This window comes from Pocillopora damicornis, chromosome 1 (assembly GCF_964200805.1).
Source record: "Pocillopora damicornis chromosome 1, jaPocDami1.2, whole genome shotgun sequence".
NCBI lineage: Eukaryota > Metazoa > Cnidaria > Anthozoa > Scleractinia > Pocilloporidae > Pocillopora > Pocillopora damicornis.
The window spans coordinates 10781560-10801209 of record NC_142670.1 but is presented as its reverse complement, the minus strand read 5'-3'; the positions used below and the strand labels follow the sequence as shown (position 1 = coordinate 10801209).

At 38.7% G+C, this 19650-nt stretch overlaps 2 protein-coding genes, 1 long non-coding RNA gene and 1 pseudogene across 8 annotated transcripts in view; 2 read left to right on the top strand and 2 right to left on the bottom strand.

Annotated features, from left to right (window-relative positions):
• Positions 1-19650, bottom strand: part of LOC113683152 (uncharacterized) — a 230415-nt gene that overhangs the window by 187246 nt on the left and 23519 nt on the right. The window lies entirely within an intron of this gene.
• LOC149051931 (lactadherin-like) lies at positions 224-2962 on the bottom strand (annotated as a pseudogene). Its single transcript, XR_016184926.1, has 4 exons — positions 2879-2962; positions 2424-2485; positions 1321-1651; positions 224-759 (listed from the first exon to the last, which is right to left on the bottom strand). The product of XR_016184926.1 is annotated as a lactadherin-like (transcript).
• On the top strand, positions 6892-8542 carry LOC149051930 (uncharacterized). The gene is made up of 2 exons (XM_089200147.1): positions 6892-7973; positions 8539-8542. The coding sequence occupies exons 1-2, from the start codon at positions 6892-6894 to the stop codon at positions 8540-8542; spliced, it is 1086 nt and encodes a 361-aa protein (XP_089056273.1).
• Positions 8550-11852, top strand: LOC149051929 (uncharacterized). The gene is made up of 2 exons (XR_016187100.1): positions 8550-10478; positions 10882-11852. It is a non-coding gene; the product is annotated as an uncharacterized LOC149051929 (long non-coding RNA).

Sequence of the window (19650 nt, the reverse complement as noted above, 5' to 3'; positions counted from 1 at the left end):
GCTTGCGAATACATCATATTTTCGTTTCTCTTTCGGTTCTTTTTTGGTTACGACAAGGGAAGACAGTTTTTTATAGAAATCATAATAAATTACTGGCTTGAGTGGGGAACTTTTAATGCAAATAAAAAATCTTTTATTTGAGATGACAAGAACATTAATTCTCATGTTTACTTAATATTAACTTAAAACAACAACTGTCAATGTAATACACGCGACTTGCGTTTCATGCACACATTCGGTTCGGGTCCAGGGGCCTATTTCTCAAAAGTTCCGTTAACGGACCCGTGGCAATATTTTTTAATCAGAATTTTAAGATTAGCACAGCAGGTACTGATACTCTAACCAGTCCATTTTGTTTCTGTAGCTTACATGTTAATTGTATAATTTTCAAAACCCCCATTTTGAATAAAAACAGAACAGCTCAGGGCCAGTTAAGTTATCGGAACCTTCGGGAAACGGCCCGTAAACTACGCAAGAAGCGGTTGAAAACTTTTCAATACTTCCACAGTTAGACCACGTCTGGCTGTTTGAAGCATTCACCAACACTTGTACCATTCCATTACACAAGACCAAGGAGGGTTCATGCAGAAAAATTGCCCTGTTGTTGATTTTCTTCTTTCTTGCACGAACACTTCGATCCTCATACAAGGGTACCCAGAAAAGGTGATCGCCGGGATAAAATCGAATGTATCCTGCTTGGACTGGGTTATTCAGTGTATGTTTTACAATGGTATTCAAGTCTGAATTCGCTTCAAAGATCTGCAATGAAAAAAAGGAGAAACCACTTAATCATCGGGTAAAATTTGTTCTCAGGTAAGTTACTTAAATGAGATTCTCTCCCCCCCTCCCTCCCTGATATAATTTATTTTCTAGATATGTATTGACATCTCATTTAATCCCTTCGCTGATATCACTGGACGAAAAAACAAAATTCCGGTCACGGAAGTGTTGCTAAAATCTGTGTTTCTATTGCGGAAACGTAACGGCTAACATGTGTTTACGTAGACAGAATCATGACATCTATTCATCATATTTCCATCGCTGTGGACACAGCGGAACCGGACCACTTTTTCTACATGTTTCCGATGGAGAGGAGGACAATTTGAAAAAATGTGAAAAAAAACTCCAGATTTTGGAGATCACTGAAATTACTCTCATCCTGAGCGTTATTTATAATTCTTACATCAATTTTAACTATAACTAACCGGTAAATCCTCACCCAGCCTGCGCATGCGCACAGAAAAAGACCTAAGACTAGAAAATGTTTAAAGAATAGACGAAATTGACAGCGTACTAAAAAGTGACCGTCACGTGTTGTACCTTTTCGACGTTTTGCTCTTTATATGCAGTCCAACTGGTGCCATCAGTAGAAAACGAGAGCCTGTAGCTTTTTATAAACGATCCGTTTGCCTTTCCTTGTGTGGCGACTCCGCATACTATGCGCCTTGCTCCTATATCAACCTGTATATAGTTATCAATGATTTTAGAAGACTGCTGACACCAACCGCTGTCTCCATTGAGCCGTCCTTTGCGTGGATAACAGCTGAGATAATTGGAACTCGCAGTGATTTGGGCGTCAGGTACGATGTTTGGATCCTCTACTCCTAACGCCTCGCAAGATGGTATAGCTGGAAGAAATGTAAATTCAGAACTTTTGCATATATTATTTCAACACGCTTGTTGCGCTGGTAATCAGATCTTTGACACATGTATTCTACGTATTCCACGGCATTTTCTTTTGAGGTTTCCTTGTAATTGCTACTTAAAGTGTCAAATCGGTTTTTTTTATACAACTGTAGATACCCTTCACTTCGGATAGAGGTCCGCAAACCAAGCTACAAACCTTGTTTTTCTGCTTGATTTTATGGCCCAGGCACAAAGATGGTCATAAATCCGAGCAGAAAAAAAAGCAAGGTTCTGTAACTTACAATACTGACCGAGAAAACGTTAGTAAGATATTTATCATGAGAAATCGCGATGAGCAAGTTATTTACCATAACTTTGGGTTCACATAGAGGGGGAAGGTTTCAATTTAAACAAGCTTGTTCACTTTAGGGGTATGTACTGTAATTTAAGGCCTGCTAAATTTATCAATCATAGCGCACGTACAAACTGAGATACAATAAATGTTGTTAGATCCGACATAATGTTCATTCACATCTATATTAATTTAAAATTTTCAAGAAAAAGCCAATCTTAAATCCTCTTACTAGTGCAAATTCTTCCATCTGCAATAACTCCAGGTTTACAAGCACAAATATACGAATCAAGGGTATTCTGGAAAATGGCATTCGTGTTACAGACAGGTAATGAGGCCTTCCATTCATCAGCATCTAGCAACAAAAAATTGGATGTACTGTACTTATTAGAAACTAATTGAAAATAGGCCTTGTGCATGTTCACGTCAGAATATCCACTCTCACCCCCAAACCTCGTTTTCACGGTGTACTCTCATAAGTCTGAATGCGAAAGTATTTCCGAACCACTGAAATCAAAGGTTGCCCACATAAAAACAACAAGGTGGAGTAAAAGTTCCCGAAAATTTTAGTACAAAGTAGGCTTGGACTGTTATTTTTCAGTAAATGCAGAAGCTCATTACCTAATGGGCTCCTGGTAAATAACGTAATCGTGCATAATAGCTACATTATGCATCATATTATGATATTTCATCATATTTTATGCTGAAATATCAAAACTGCCAGTAAATAGACAAATAAATAAATAAGTTGATACATAATTAATCAAATAAGTAAATTTAAGCGAAAACAAGGAATGGAAGATTGTTGATATTTCTCCCATTTGTGGTGGTTGTGATTTGGATTTCACTGAAAGGGACCAAAGGTTGTAGGATAAAACAACTTGACATGGATCTACTTACCATTATAATAAGTGCGTTATCAAGTTTTACTACTCTGATGTCAACGAATACGAGCAATTGAGTTTTGTTACCTGCTGTTTCCATATCGCAAGGAACAAGAACAGTTTTTCCCTTTATAATGGAATCACTTGGATGTTTATTTGGACCCAATTCATTGACCAGCTCCCAGTTGGCTTGTTAGCTCAATTGGTAGAGCGCTGCACCGGTATCACAGAGGTCATGGGTTCAAATCCCGTACGGGCCTGAGTTTTTTTCAGGTCCTATTTACAACTACTCGTTTCAGTAGTGTTCTTAGCTGCGAGGATCTCTTAATTTCAACTCTTAAAACATATTTCAGCGGAATACGGTTGTCTTTTGTTGACATATTCATTCATCCAAGGTCAATGTTTATAACTGACTTACTCAAATCTGTAAGACAGAAAAAACACAAAACAAAAGAAAATGTAACTATCCCATCCTTTAGGAAGACGTGATGATACAATATTGGGATTTTTTCACAATCATAAATAAAAGAGAAAAACATAGCAACTTAAAAAATCAGATAAGTTCTGCAAGCATTTTATAGTTTAGATGCTTTAGACTTCTCTTTACATATTTTTATTTCTTTAAAAGGAGTTGTGTTAAGTTCATTAATCATTAAGTAACTAGCACAGTCCTCTAACACTTAGATGTCTATTCATGCTTAACCAAAAAGCAACTGTTAGATTAGTGGAATGATTAAGAAGACTTGACTTAATAAACTTAGGGTTTTCGCAATTCTTAGTCAATAGTGATTTATAGATATAATTAGTAACCAAGGAATATATAAGACACGTTCATAAGCGCTTCTAATGGGTGATATTGTCGTCCCAAATAAGAACCTTGTGATAACTGATTCAAATCTCAATGACTACGGCGGACGACTGACGGCTTATTTTGATATTGGGACAACATGCCACTATTTAAGCCTTAAGTAAAACAGTGTCAGTCTGTAGTCGCCGGGAAAAAAGAAGGGAAGAAAAATTAGAGCCAGACACAATTCAAATTTGTTTTTACTATCTTAACGAAAAATATTTCGTTTGAAAAAAACGAATATGACAGAGACCTGAGGCACATTTGCCCTTTGAAAGAAATACAATGTCCAGTTTCCTTTATATGACATCTCTTGGGAAAAAAAATAAAGTCTTCATATCAAGGTAAATCCTTGATTTTTAATTCCACATGTCGCCATTATCTTCCCCTGACGAGCTAGTACGATCTAGTTTAGAACGATTAAAACTCGGTTTAAAGTCTCTTCACACCTTTGCGGATGTTCTTCGAGAAAAAAATTCGAACGTACGCTAGTTTCACTAAAAAATCCCAGCAAACTATTCATCAGAAGAAAGCCTAATAACTGTATTTTACGATAAAAATATAATTTAAGCGATTTTTTCTCAAGGAAGTGTCAGGAGTCGGCAAGGCGTGAAACAACCGAAGGTTCTTTTATTGAACTTCTATTGATTATGTTCCTCCCGAAACCAAATACGAGATTTTAGCTCATAAAGGTTCGCAAACAACTGGCACTAAGCCTGGAGATTATCCCGCCCCCTGAAACCGCACACCAGTGGAACAACGTACAGGACAACGGGACCTCCTCCTTTCATTTCCGTAATGGTACTCAAATCACGACCATAAATGAGGGAAACTCAAAAATTCTTCCACCTGGTGTACATATATGTATATTATATACAATAGGAATATTAAACATTGAACAAAGAGAAAGGACAAATATTATGGGTCAACTGAAATATTTAGCTGTGCTGTCTTGAAATTAAATATTCAAAATATGTGAATTTTGAACTTTGTATATCTTGTATACACCTTGTTTCTATCCAAGTAATGTGATGCCCTCTTCAGTGGGAACTGTCAATAACTTTGTCCAGGAGAGAAGTCAACTGTAAGTTATTTGTATTACGTTTGTTCAGCTCAGAACTTAAGTTGAGCTAAATTTCAATGGGAAACACCACGTCTTGTTCAATTATTCAGTCCTAATTCCTTCTGCGTTTGAATAGTTTTAACTTTACGCTTTAGAATTATCTTGAATTTCAATTCAAAGATGCGCCTTTGTCGAGGCTTTGAACCATAGTTAATAAGGCGAACCCAGTTCGCTTTATTAACTATGTTTAAACACAGAAAACGGTTAGCATCACAAAATATGAGAAATTCTGGGAGAAAAAATTGTTAATCAGCCAGTTCTAAACAGATTCTTTAATCAGATTCTTTAGGCGATATAAATCCCGATATGATATTCTGTTGAGCAATGTAGGAAAATGAAACTTTAAGAGCCCCTTTTCAACATACTTGATAAACAGAATCCCTGTGACTTTGAAGGATATTTACAGCTTTCAGGTCAAGTTCACTTCTTTGCAATATCCTGCAAAGCGCAGTGGGTCATTAATAAGTTGGAGCCTTTGATAGTGACATCTACAAATCAGTATTGCTTACCCAAATAACGACGCTGCCAATGACGCAAGTCGACCAAGTTACTGAGATGTTTGCTACGATACAACTTTCCCTAACATCTTTACTTGGGATTGAATCAAAATCTTGAGATATTCATGCAATTTTTCCATCTTTCTTATTCTATTTACATCATTTATACTTATCATTTTAATAATACTCTTGACAAAATGTGAGTACCATCCTCCTTCCACGAAAAAATTTTGGAACGAACTGGACTGCTCGTAAATTTAGAATTCCTAATTGTCGGTGAAAGGGCGAGTGGCTCTGCATCGTCTGCAGACCGCCAGATTCTAGACGTCTTTGTAATTGTTAAGGTGTTATTTCGGATCCTTCAATAGTTAATAATCGTTAAAATTAGAAAATAAGATTGAGTGCGATGTAATGGTCTCCACTTTTGTTAAAACGTAGACATTAATATTGATTTGCATCCGAAAATAAGCTGAGAGTTCCAATAGTTCAGAATAGAAACATTTTTACTTATTAAAGTAAATGGTTTGAACCCAGGAGTATCAATAGTTTGTGTAGTGTGATCGTCCGGGTGAGTGTAGTTCTGAAAAGAACTGTTGTTGGTGACTGACGTTTCGACTATCTGTGCGATAGTCATCTTCAGAGTCAAGTAAGGAATAGTTGTCAGTCGATGATGTTATAAAGTCTGGTCTGTTGAACGTGATTGGTCTGTTTAGCCGTGATGTGATTGGCTGGAAGACTCATGTAGAGTTTGTTAACAGTCATTGGTCGGTTTCGATCCGTCTGTTGTTTGTCGGTCTGTTTGTCGGTTTGTTCACGTCGTTAATGAGTCGTTTGTAAGGTGCTGGTAATTGTTGACATCTGTTGAGAGGCGTCTGTTCTAAGTTAGTGAACCAGCTTTCCAGAGTCAGTCGTTGAAAGTAGTTTGTACTGTAGGTTAAGCATTTAGCAGAGTCCCAGTCGATTCTGTGATTAGTTTGTCGGTGATGTTCAGAAATGTGATTGTTTACATCGCCATTTCTAGTAGATCGTTTGTGTTCAGTTAGTCGCGTGTTAAGGTTTCTACCAGTCTCACCAATGTAGGAGGCCTGGCAGTCGGAGCATTCGATCTTATAAATCGCTCCCTGTCTGTTGTTGGGTTCGTCTTTGTCTTTAACGTTGGTCAGCAAATGTCGTAAAGTAGTTATAGGCCTGTGAGCTACGCGAATGTTGTAAGGTTGTAGGATCCGCGCAATAGCCTCAGAAGTGCCTTTGATGTAGGGTATAGTAGCTGTAGTCGTGATAGATGTGAAGTCCCTGTTAGTTTCTGTAGTGTCGGTCACCCTGTGAGTGTTTCGTCTAATGAAGTCAGTGTTGTAGTTGTTTTTGTCAAAAACACGGTCAAGGTACTTGTTTTCGTCAGATAAACTTCCACGATACAATCAGCCTCTATAACTGACAGCAACTTAACCAAAGACGAACAACAAGCACCGAAACGACTGAAAAACGACAAGGAAATTGTTATACTACCAGCCGACAAAGGACGTGTTACTGTTGTTATGGACAAGACTGACTACTATGACAAAATGGACGCACTTGTTAACGACAAACAAACTTACGAATTATTTAAACGTGACCCGACGCCAGCACTACAACGCAAACTCAACAACAAATTACTTACGCTCAAAAAGACTGAAGCCTTTTACACTCAACGCTACTACCGGCTGAGGTGCTCTGTACCACAACCATCTAAACTTTACGGACTACCGAAACTACACAAACCTGGGATACCTATGCGACCTATAGTCTCATTCTGTGGGCCCCCGACGTACCAACTGTCGAAATACCTTACGACGATACTGCAACCACTGACTGACAAATCGAGACGTAAACTACAATCAACTGAGAACTTTATTGACGCTATCAAAGACGTACAGATACCTGACGACTACAAACTCGTGTCTTTTGATGTGAAATCACTGTTCACCAGTATTCCACTTCAATTGGCTCTACAGTGTACTGAAACCGCCATCCATCAGTCTACTGATGCACTACCATTACCGACAGAAGACATTATGGACCTACTTAACCTCTGCCTTACATCGACTTACTTTCAGTACAACGGGAAACACTACAAGCAGTTGCACGGAACAGCTATGGGGTCGCCGGTCTCCGTTGTTGTCGCAGAAATTGTGATGCAAAACATCGAGGAACGCGCCCTTGCAACTTGCCGACAAACCATACCGCTTTGGTTACGCTACGTAGACGACACATTCACCGCCGTACACAAAGACGAAATTGACGCTTTTCACAACCACCTTAACGAACAAAACACCGACATTCAGTTTACCAGGGAGATCGAAGAAGACGGCAAGCTTCCTTTTCTCGACTGTTTGGTAGGCCGAAACAACAACGAACTACGAACAACAATATACAGAAAACCGACGCATACCGACAGACTTCTTGACGAATCATCCTACAACCCGACTTCCCACAAAGCTACGACTATCAAGACATTGACAAGACGAGCGCAACTTGTTTGCAACACACCGGACAGTTTATCTGACGAAAACAAGTACCTTGACCGTGTTTTTGACAAAAACAACTACAACACTGACTTCATTAGACGAAACACTCACAGGGTGACCGACACTACAGAAACTAACAGGCACTTCACATCTATCACGACTACAGCTACTATACCCTACATCAAAGGCACTTCTGAGGCTATTGTGCGGATCCTACAACCTTACAACATTCGCGTAGCTCACAGGCCTATAACTACTTTACGACATTTGCTGACCAACGTTAAAGACAAAGACGAACCCAACAACAGACAGGGAGCGATTTATAAGATCGAATGCTCCGACTGCCAGGCCTCCTACATTGGTGAGACTGGTAGAAACCTTAACACGCGACTAACTGAACACAAACGATCTACTAGAAATGGCGATGTAAACAATCACATTTCTGAACATCACCGACAAACTAATCACAGAATCGACTGGGACTCTGCTAAATGCTTAACCTACAGTACAAACTACTTTCAACGACTGACTCTGGAAAGCTGGTTCACTAACTTAGAACAGACGCCTCTCAACAGATGTCAACAATTACCAGCACCTTACAAACGACTCATTAACGACGTGAACAAACCGACAAACAGACCGACAAACAACAGACGGATCGAAACCGACCAATGACTGTTAACAAACTCTACATGAGTCTTCCAGCTAATCACATCACGGCTAAACAGACCAATCACGTTCAACAGACCAGACTTTATAACATCATCGACTGACAACTATTCCTTACTTGACTCTGAAGATGACTATCGCACAGATAGTCGAAACGTCAGTCACCAACAACAGTTCTTTTCAGAACTACACTCACCCGGACGATCACACTACACAAACTATTTTTACTTATCTTAGGCTTTACGAACGACTTGTAGCAGGAGTAGTTACTTCGTTCTTGTTCAGAAACTGTTTAATGTTATTTAAGCAGAAAATCAGACTAGATAATTTTTGTGACTGGACGCAATAGTCTCCACTATCAATGTTGATTCGCATCAGAAGAAGCAAAGATTTATTATAACAATTTCAATAATTCTAATGCAGTAGTTTGTTCGCATCTAATTCTTACGTATACTGTACGACTCGCTCTAATAAATGCGGCAGAATTGGAATGAAATGGCTGTTTTCTTTACCTTTATTGAAGAATATTGTGTTGTGATTGAAAAGAACATCGACAAAAAGCTTGCAAATAGAATTAGTCACCAAATATGATACAAACGATGCTTAAGAGGAAAGTTTGGTAGGGGGGTCCAAATCCGCTGTGACACCGGGTCGTATGACAGACCAATTTTTCTTTTGGCTCAAAAAAATCGGCTGGAAAATCAAATTGCTTCAGACCGGAAATGAAAATAAATTGAGCTCATACTGTTGCATTTCAACAAGTGAAATGCAAGTGTCAATCACACAGAGGAAATTTGAGCAGTGATATTGTATTCAGTCACGACACTTGCCATGCGGCCGAACAAGGTAACAGTGACTCTAAGGTTTCCTTTGTTCGACGCCCACAGCAGGCCAAATTGGGGGTGTTTTGCCCGGGTCCTGAAGGAAGGAATACTTCTCACCTCTCGGCATTAAATGGCCGTTGTAAGGAAAGGGAAAAATCTCGCTAGTCCATGCTGTAGCTTCGAACCGCACGCGATGAAAACGTCAGTGTGAATGATGAAGTTCGCGCTCTTTCCAACGTTCGTGACTTTGCCGTCAATATTGAGAGTCATTCCTTTCGACTGTTGACAGCTTTGGCGGCGGGCTCCTTTGGTTTTTCGACATTTGGAAAAATAGGTCAGCCCCATCCAAGCACACCGGTGTCTTTGATGTTTTTTCCCGATTTTGGAATTTTTGAAAAAACAGAGATGAGGGGTCGCATTCGAAAACTGATGTGTTGACAGATTTTAGCCCCTAGTGCAAACAATTTTCTGCAAAATTGTCTGTAATGCGACCCAGCCCTTAGTTGCGTGACATTTGAGAGGCCTGAAATATTTTGCGGAGGAAGTTCTTCCTCCGCAGAATTAAGGAGTGTCCGAGCGGTTAGATTGTCCACGGTCTGTCTTTGGTTTTTGTTTGTTGGCAGCAGTTGTTATTCATTTTACTGAGAGGTAAGAATCATGTTCAATATAGATAAGAATCTCGCTCACATGCAAATTGTACCCAGTATGGCGTAACATACCGTTCAAAAATCAGTCAGGGTATTTTCCCTATCGAAAAATTAATTTTCGTGTCGGAAATCAATTAACAGGGTCCGTTATTGTTGGCCTCTTTCAGACCTCCTCGTTGTCTGCTATTTCCCGTCTCTGATATTATTTTCCGAGCCTGATATTATTTCCCATGTCTGTATTTACTATCTAAATGGATTTCGACTTATCGCCGAGCCTAACAAGACTTATCGAGAATCGAGGCCTATAATAACCTACATCACTAATCGAGTGTTTGATCGAGTTTGATTAATTCCTCAATCACGAGTCGGATTATCCATCCGTCCCAGACCTCCCACGGTACACCGTTGGCTAGGGCTAGTTGTTCACTTAGTTTACAAAAACGATAAGCACCACTTCTTCGCAAGTATTGAGGCAAGCACTGATTTGGAGGTTATGACTGTTGAGGTAGGGTTATGAAGTCTCTAATCGTAGTACGCACATAGAATCTAGCCACTAGTTATGTTATACCTTTGTGTAGCAAACTCTTGAACTTTGTGTACCTGGCACACGCGGTTACATAAGCTGATAATTGAAAGCCGAAACACATAAAATGTACGAATATTGTGTGCTTGTACATTAGTTTTAAACAAAAAAAATTGTCGTATTTTTCACAAATCTAGCCTTGTACGGCTCAATGAACGTCAAACTAAATATTATGCATTTGCTGTTGCTCAGTAAATGCGTAATTTGACAGCACTATCTCAAGCACGGTCTACGAAAATGCTAAATTTCGGTTATCATTCACTGTTTCCATCAGTGAACCCTTAAAACCCCCAAATTGCGACTGGCTTCTCCTTTCTGCTTACAGTATCACCCTTGGATCAAATGTAAAAGTGAAGACAATGGTGGAAATTAACTCCAATTTAAGAGGCTCCTGATTGTCAAACAAATTCTCCTAGTCTGTACTATAAGAAATGGGATCCAAGGGGATGCAAAGAAGACAGGGTACAGAATATGACTGACAATGTAAGAGTGTAAAGGGTTAACCACTTGACCAGCTCCAACTAAGCAAGGGATCAGTAACCACTCAACCGGAATTCAATGTATAAAGCCCATTTTTTATTTTAAAACAGCAAGGTTAATGACATGTTATGGGCTCTCTTTCTTTTGTATTAATGGTTGTGTATTTGAAGCAAAAAGTTGTCTTGCAAACAGAGTACAATTCAGCAGACATCAGGTAAAAATCTTAAATAAAAAGAACAACATTAAACATCATCATCAGTGAAAATATCTTAATTTACACCTGGTGCTTTGAAATCAAACTAAACAAATTATACAATGAAATTCAGTATTTTAGAGAGGTGATGATAAATTAATTCCCTATGAGTGAGATATAAAAACAATGCATTAACCCTTTAACTCCTAGAAGTGATTAACACAAAACTTCTCCCTACAATATCCATACATTATTCAGCAAACAGATAATGTGAATATTCAATCTTGTCAGGTTGAAGCTGCTATCTTGATCTAGCAGCAAGTTCTCATAACTAATTAGCAAGGAAATGAGTAGCAGCTAGAGGGGAGAATTAACTATCAGATCTTGGGATTTAAAGGGTTAAGACTCTTGATTTCAGTTCATTAAATGTTGTAGCCAAAATGTGAGGGAGCAAGTCGCAGTACGACTCGTTCTCTCACATTTGTGTTGTATAACTAGCTAAGGTCCATAAAAAGTTTCCTTTTTTCAAGTTTACTTTAGCGAAAAATAGCTAAAAAATGTTTTAATGGAAATACATATATATAGATGGTCACTTGCAATAAAACCTAAGATAGATTTTCCTACTTATTAGTTTTACTTTTCTTTTTTTCTTTAGCTCTTAGCCTTCTCATTTGACGTCTACTTATTTTGTTCATTTCAATGTCATCTTCTTTGGCTTTAATTTTTTTGCATTTAAGTTTGACTTGTTGTTGTCTTCTGGTTTTCTCTTTCTTTTCCTCTTTTTGTCGTCTGTGTCTTTTGATTCCCCTTTTGTTGCTTTTTTGTCGAGTTCTTTTATTCTCTTCTTCATCTTCTTAACTTTCTTTCCAATACTCTTGTTACTATCATCTGCTAACTGGAATTTTTAAAGTATTGTTAAACTAATATGTAATGTTATTTACTTGTATTTTTTCAATCAAGTCCTGGCTATTGACCACACTATTCTTGTGGTCACCCTGATTATAGAAGTTTGAATAACTGATGACCTGAACTTCCAAATGATGAGGACATTCTTTAATGTATACCAAAGTCAAATAATATTCCAATATTGGGAAAAAATCTTAATATTTTCTGTGTACATCTACTTGTAACTATCCAATTAGAATTGTGGAGCACATCTATTTTTCACTCTTTTTAAACAAGATGAAAAATGGGTCATTAACACCATTTTAGTGTACAATTTTATTAATTTAATTTAGTATACAAACTTTCCTGGTTACTTTACTTTCAGTAGTAATAGTGTTGTTTGCATTACTCTAAAGCATTCAAGCTAGATACGAGGTGAAAAGTACTTGCAAGGCTAGAACAAAAACCAATCAAAACATACCTCTGGTCTCAATGGTGGAATTAAGATCTTTGTCAGTTTATAAAGGGCCAGTTCCTTTGAATGACACCTGGAAGGAAATAGGAGAAGAGTGGAAGCATCCCTGGCTCAAAGAATCATTGATTACAGAAATAGAAATTATCTTCATTTGTCTTTCTCTGGGAGAATTTAACGTCCAAGTTTTGTCTAACAAATGGGAAGTTAAGACTTCTCAGCATTTCTTTCAGTTCCTTAATTCTATTTTAATATTAAAATAAAATATCTTTGAAATGATACAATACTACAACTGATAAGGATACTTAAGTGAGAAAACACCCCTTTATTCCTAATTCAATGAAACAAGTGTAAATCTGGACTAACAGTGGCAATGGCAGAACCCCTACCAAGGAAAACACCTTGCAACCCTGAAATAGAAGTTGCAAGCTCCGGAGTACAAATACACCTTTCACTACCAAATCTTGGAACTGCAGGTGAGACCTTGCTCTTGTCACACTACCGCACAGGAACACACCTTCAGCCTCTATAGTAAAAGTTGCAAGTTCCAGAGTACAAAAGCACCTTCTGCTGCCAAATCTAGCAATAGAACTCCAGGTGAGACCTTGCAAAGGAACACACCTTTTGCCTCTATAGTAGAAGTTGCAAGCTCCAGAGTACTTAAGCACCTTCCACCGCCAAATCTGCTAATAGAGCTTGAGGTGAGACCTCTCCCTACTTGTACCGACACAGAGGAATACACCTTCCGTCTCTATAGTAGAAGTCACAAGCTCCAGAGTACTTGAGCACCTTCCACCACAAAATCTACCTATAGAACTACAGGTGAGTCCTCGCCCAGGGCTGCGGAGGAACACACCCTTTGCCTCTATAGTAGAAGTTGCAAGCTCCAGAGTACAAAAGCACCTTCTGCCGCCAAATCTAGTAATAGAACTCCAAGTGAGACCTCGCACTAGTTGCGGTGCCACAGAGGAAATACCTTCCGCTTCTATAGTAGAATTTGTAAGCTAATGAGTACTTGAGCACCTTCTGCTGCCAAATCTAGCTATAGAACTCCAGGTAAGACCTTGTAGAGGAACACACCTATTGCCTCTATAGTAGAAGTTGCAAGCTCCAGAGTACAAAAGCACCTTTCGCCACCAAATCTAGTTATTCAACTTTAGGTAAAACCTCGCCCTAGTTGTAGCACCACAGAGGAATACACCTTCCGTCTCTATAGTCGAAGTTGCAAGCTCCAGAGTACTTATGCACCTTCTGCCACAAAATCTACCTATAGAACTTCAGGTGAGTCCTCGCCCAGGGCTGCAGAGGAACACACCTTTGCCTCTATAGTAGAAGTTGCAAGCTCCAGAGTACAAAAGCACCTTCCGTTGCTAAATCCAGTCATAGAACTCCAGGTGAAACCTCGCAGAGGAACACGCCTTCTGCCTCTATAGTAGAAATAGCAAGCTCCAGAGTACTTGAGCACCTTCCACTGCTAAATCTAGTAATAGAACACCAGGTGAACCCCTGCCCTAGTTGTGCCGTTACAGACAAATACACCTTCGGCTTCTATAGTAGAAGTTGCAAGCTCCAGAGTACAAAAGCACCTTCCGCTGTCAAATCTAGCAATAGAGCTCTAGGTGAGACCTTGCAAAGGAACACACCATCCACCTCTATAGTACAGGTTGCAAGTTCCAGGTGCAAAAGCACCTTCCAACACTAAATCTAGCTGTAAGATTTTCTGAAATACATTGAGTTGAGGAATTTCAGGTGTGTTTTTCTCTAGTTGCAAAAGTACGTAAAGGGACAGATGTCAATGCCCTCCCTATTTCCTTTTCAGTTATCTATAAATGTGTGCATGTGAACCTATAATTAAAGCAATGCTCGCAAAATTGCTCTTGGATTTGGCATTGACAGAAAACACTGTAGATGTTCTCAACAGTAAATTAAATTTTAATCACCAAATGCATTAAAAGACTAACCAGGTAAACTTTGAAAACTGTGTGAAGGGGGAAAAAATGACCAGACGAAAAAAAAAGATGCACTTAAAAAAGTTAAAAACATAGAAAACTGGGGCATTTAAAATAACTAAACGTGCTAAATTTCTCCAATCCACTTAATCTTAAATGCAAAATCTTTACGTTCAATCTCATACTTAAACATTTTTATACACTTTCTGAAAACATCCCTTGTGTTTTCTGTCATTTAAGCACAGGTGTTCAGAAAATTCATTACTAACTGTAGATGCTTTAATAACATGAATGTTCACTATAACCTTTCAAAATATCAAGGGATGTACATTATAGGCATTAAAAGGATCTTATAAAGTAAAAGTAATCTATTATAGTATTTTATAATAATGATGTTCAATTATATTATCTTGATGAGAACATATGGAATTAGTGACTAACAATATAACCAAGATAATGGTCATCAAATTAATCAGGCTTGTGTGTGTAAGCATCTGTAGCCAAGCAGCTGCTGGCAAATATAACCCTAGCTAAGGTTTCCTATATCACCTAATCCCAACATTTAACCAGACAAAAAAAAAGAACTGGAATAAGTCTGGCTAAAATTACACAGACAGAAAGAATTGCAATCTGCAGGCAACAGATGATACACACATATAGCGGTGTTCTGGTACATGTTATGATAAATGTGGCCATGTGGATGAAGCAGTATGAAAAGTCAGGAGAGATGAAATAGAGTGTTAAAAAGCCTCAACTTGTAAGTACAACATGTGTACTTACTTTTTCTGGGGACTCTGACATGAGTTTTTCCATTTCCTGTTCAGACTGGAAGTAAAGAAAAAACCTTCAACTCAGTTCTAGTCTGACTGGCAAAGAATGTTCAAACATGTAGTTCATTTTAGAGTGTTGCCCAATATACAGTGATTGATGAAAACTGAATATTGCTCACAAGATAACAAAGTTCTCCGAATGGCATTATCAAATAATCGGCAGTTTTTGATTGCAAAAAAAGAAACATGGGGTTTGAACCTAATTCAAGGGTTAAAAATACCACACACCAATACTTGAATTGGTTAATTGATTCAATACCTACGTGGAGCGGGAATCTACAACGTATACTTAAGCTTTTCGAAAAGTAATTAGACTACCGACGTGTTATATTTTGCAAGGTAGTTCGGTCCATAACCAGAGGATAGAGAGGCTGTGGAGAGACATGCGCAAAATGGTCACAGAGTATTTCCGACTCCTCTTCTATTTCTTAGAGAGGAACAATCTTCTGAATCCGAACGACGAACTGGATCTGGCAGCTCTACATTATGTATTTATTCCACGGATTAATGAAAACCTAGAAAAGTTTAAGGTGTCCTGGAACAATCATAAGCTATCTACTAAAAAACAAAAGACTCCAAATCAGTTGTACATTCTAGGAATGCTTAATTTGTTTGGATCAGAATATACAGCGGTAAAGGACTTCTTCGAAAGCAACGTCATAGACTCCAACTATTACGGCGTAGAGGAACCGGATGTCATTGATGCAGCGTCAGAGGTGGAGGAGGCTGTCGTGGTGCCTGAAACAATGCAAAACCTTTCTAACGCGAGCTTGCAGGAGTTGCAGCTACAAGTGAATCCGTTGGAGCGGGACACCAACCACGGCATCTCGCTTTACATTCGAGCAAAAGAATTCCTCTCGCAGCAAAATTAGCAATCGGTGAGCACGAGTTTTTTTCGCTGATGAGGGTGAAGCACGCAAAAAGTCTTCAAACCGGTTGTGCAGACCAAGCAATGTGGTCTACGATGTTGTTTTCGATGATGTCCTTTACCGCAGTTTATTTCGGTATTTCAACACATTAGGGCAGAGTGTGCAATGGTTTTACACGAGAACAAGGCGGAAATACGGACTGAAGGCGGAGCAACCAAACTTTGTTTGTGTGTGCGTTTTATTTATTTATTTTTTATTTTAGGCTCTACTTTTTAAGCAACGAACTTTTAAGCGCATTATTTTTTTCCTTTTCATGATTTGTTTTGTCTTTCGCGTACGCCTTATGCGATCGATTTCATGTTATGATAATGCCGTGCGATATATTTTGAAACCCAGACGCCAAAATATAAGAAAACGTAATAACACTTGAATAATATATCTTTAATTCGATTTTTGACAGATAGGAAAAGTGCCCGCACGGGACTCGACAGTCTTTCTTTGTAGCAGGCCACACGAACTGAGAAGTAGATTCTTAGTGTCCTTGGGGTATTCTACTGACAGAGGGTCGGTTTGAATGAATTGGCCTTTACTGAAGCCGAACTGAAGTTTAACTTAATCTTAAGTGGCTTTGTTTCACGTTCATTTAAAAAAAAAAATGTCCTTTACCGCAGTTTATTTCGGTATTTCAACACATTAGGGCAGAGTGTGCAATGGTTTTACTCGAGAACAAGGCGGAAATACGGACTGAAGGCGGAGCAACCAAACTTTGTTTGTGTGTGCGTTTTATTTATTTATTTTTTATTTTAGGCTCTACTTTTTAAGCAACGAACTTTTAAGCGCATTATTTTTTTCCTTTTCATGATTTGTTTTGTCTTTCGCGTTCGCCTTATGGATAACATTACACCGATAACTAACTATCCAAAGGACTACGAATGTCAAGTATGGTAAGGATAGTTCATCTTTCTTTTTTTTCTCAAAAATATGGAAAATTTAATTTCCGAAAAACTCAAATCCAACCATACGTTGTGTCTTTCATCTCCTATTGCTCAAACTACTGAACAGTATGCGACAATGCCACCAAAGAAAGCGTTCTTTATGTGCAGTAGTAGCTTTCGGTAGAAAGAGTCCGATTGATTGCGAGTCAAATTGTAACAAATTCAGTAGGTCTCACCGATTTACGCTTATTTCTCTACATGCCGTGTTAACTATTTTTAAGTTCGCTCCATGTTCCACATGCCTAGGATTAGACTTTTACTGGTTTAACCCCATCTTACAACACGCCCGACCTACAACGTCAGTTCATTCAAAAAACGTGAGAGTATTTCCCACTATAGCAGCTTACAGACCACGCTGATTGTTTCGCGTTTACATGCTGGCGTTGGCTAGCGCGAGGCAAGCTTACGGGTGAACTCATGCATGCATATATCAGGTTTCTCAGAGCGTCATAAAATTATCTTTAGTACAGCAACCAACCAACCGATAGCATAGAAACAGTGAAAAAAAATTTAGTCTTTTGATTGGACTCTTGAGCGCGGGAAAAAAAACCATAAAAATTTAAATGTATGGAATTTAGAACGCCATCAGTTCAAGCCACTCCCCTAAACCTCGTACGGGTAAAGGTAGATTTTTGAGGAATCTTTCGATTGAGTTTCAAAAGTAATCTGGGATCTGGGATTGTTTTGGGTCCGAATTCCCTTCGCGATTTTCATAAATGACACGCACACCATCGTCTCAGCCAACCCTATTCAAAACTAAACCTATTGACGAGTCGGTCGCATTTTCCCGCGTTTCCGGTAGTTTTATTTTTTTCTTTGCGTCCTCTGATTAACTCTCGTGAATTCCTTTGATTCTCTTTTGCGAAAACTCAGAGCAGTCGAAATCCATGTTCTCTTTGTGCTTTAGTGATACCCTGATGCTGGAGTCAATTATTTTGCCGGACTGCGGCCACACGTTCTGCAAAACTTGTATTAGTAGGGTGCAACAAAACCCAACTACCAGCCATTGCCCCCTTTGTAAAAAGCCTATATGGAGCTCCACACAACTGAAGACAAACTTCACCCTCAAAAAGCTTGTAGAGAAGATCGAGGTAAAATGTACAGCGTGCAACGAGAGGGGGAGCATCGAAGTGGTAGCACGGCACACCTGCCCCGATGCCCTCGTATCCTGTTCTAATAGGGGCTGCCAACGCAGCATTAACAGAAAGGATGAGCCGACCCATAAGGAGGAATGCCTCTACGCAGTCATCTCGTGTGAACAATGCCACCAGAATACCACCGTGGCCAACAAGGAACTTCATCTTGAAAAGACTTGCATAAGGGGAGAAATCCGTTGCCCTCTAAAATGCAGGAAGCGTCCGAGAAGGTGTGGTCACAAAGCGTTGTACATTATCATTTCAAACTTAAAATGAAATTCTCTTTACGTGCGTAAAAGAAAGCATCTGGCGTGGGTATGCAGTTTCTTATATTAGGTCTTTTATATTTGATTTTTTAAGCCCATGTAGACCATACTAGCATGTACGACTTTGAAAATTGTCACTGAGTTCAAGGTTTTCTTTATCTTTCCCAAGTGTACTCAAAGCTTACTGTATATAATTTTTATAGAAATATCATCTTTAAATATATAAATCTCGTGAACTTTGGAAAGCTTCCCTTCAATTTGCTCCTCCGTCCAAGATTAAAATTGATCCAAAATTAGCCCCAAAAGTTTACTTTGCGACTCAAACGCAGTGTTATTGGGAAAATATCCATGACTTGGCTTGTCTTATTATAATCCTTGTCACTTTCAAGAATCAACAGCAAATAATGAAATAAACAAATACAAAATATGAGTTGAGCTGAACAGATGCGAGTTCTTTTCCTCGTTAGTAGATACAAGTTAGTTAGTACTACAAGTAGATGTACACAGAAAATATTAAGATTTTTTCCCAATATTGGAATATTATTTGACTTTGGTATACATTAAAGAATGTCCTCATCATTTGGAAGTTCAGGTCATCAGTTTTTCAAACTTCTATAATCAGTTAGTTAGTTAGTAGATACATTCATGTAGCTTTAACCTTTTGTTTACTCTTAGGATGGAGTTGCAAACCCATCTGCTTGTCTGCGAGGAGAGGCAGCGACAATGTAGAGTCAATGGATGCCATTTTGCTGGGAATTTTAAGGAGATGGAGCAACATAACAAGGACCAAGCAGAAAAGCACGTGTCACTGCTGACAGAGATGGGTGAAAAGCTCTTAGACGTATTACTTAAAAAGGTAAGGCTGACCGAGGCCAATGCTCCTTAATGTTTTCCCCTTCCGATCTTTAATTGTTACTTAATAGCTAGTGTGCACGTCGCTGCGTGTCCACAGATTTTTTAACAGTTCTACAAAACTTTGAACAGATTTCTGCTTTAAAAATCATCAGTCGAGACTTGTT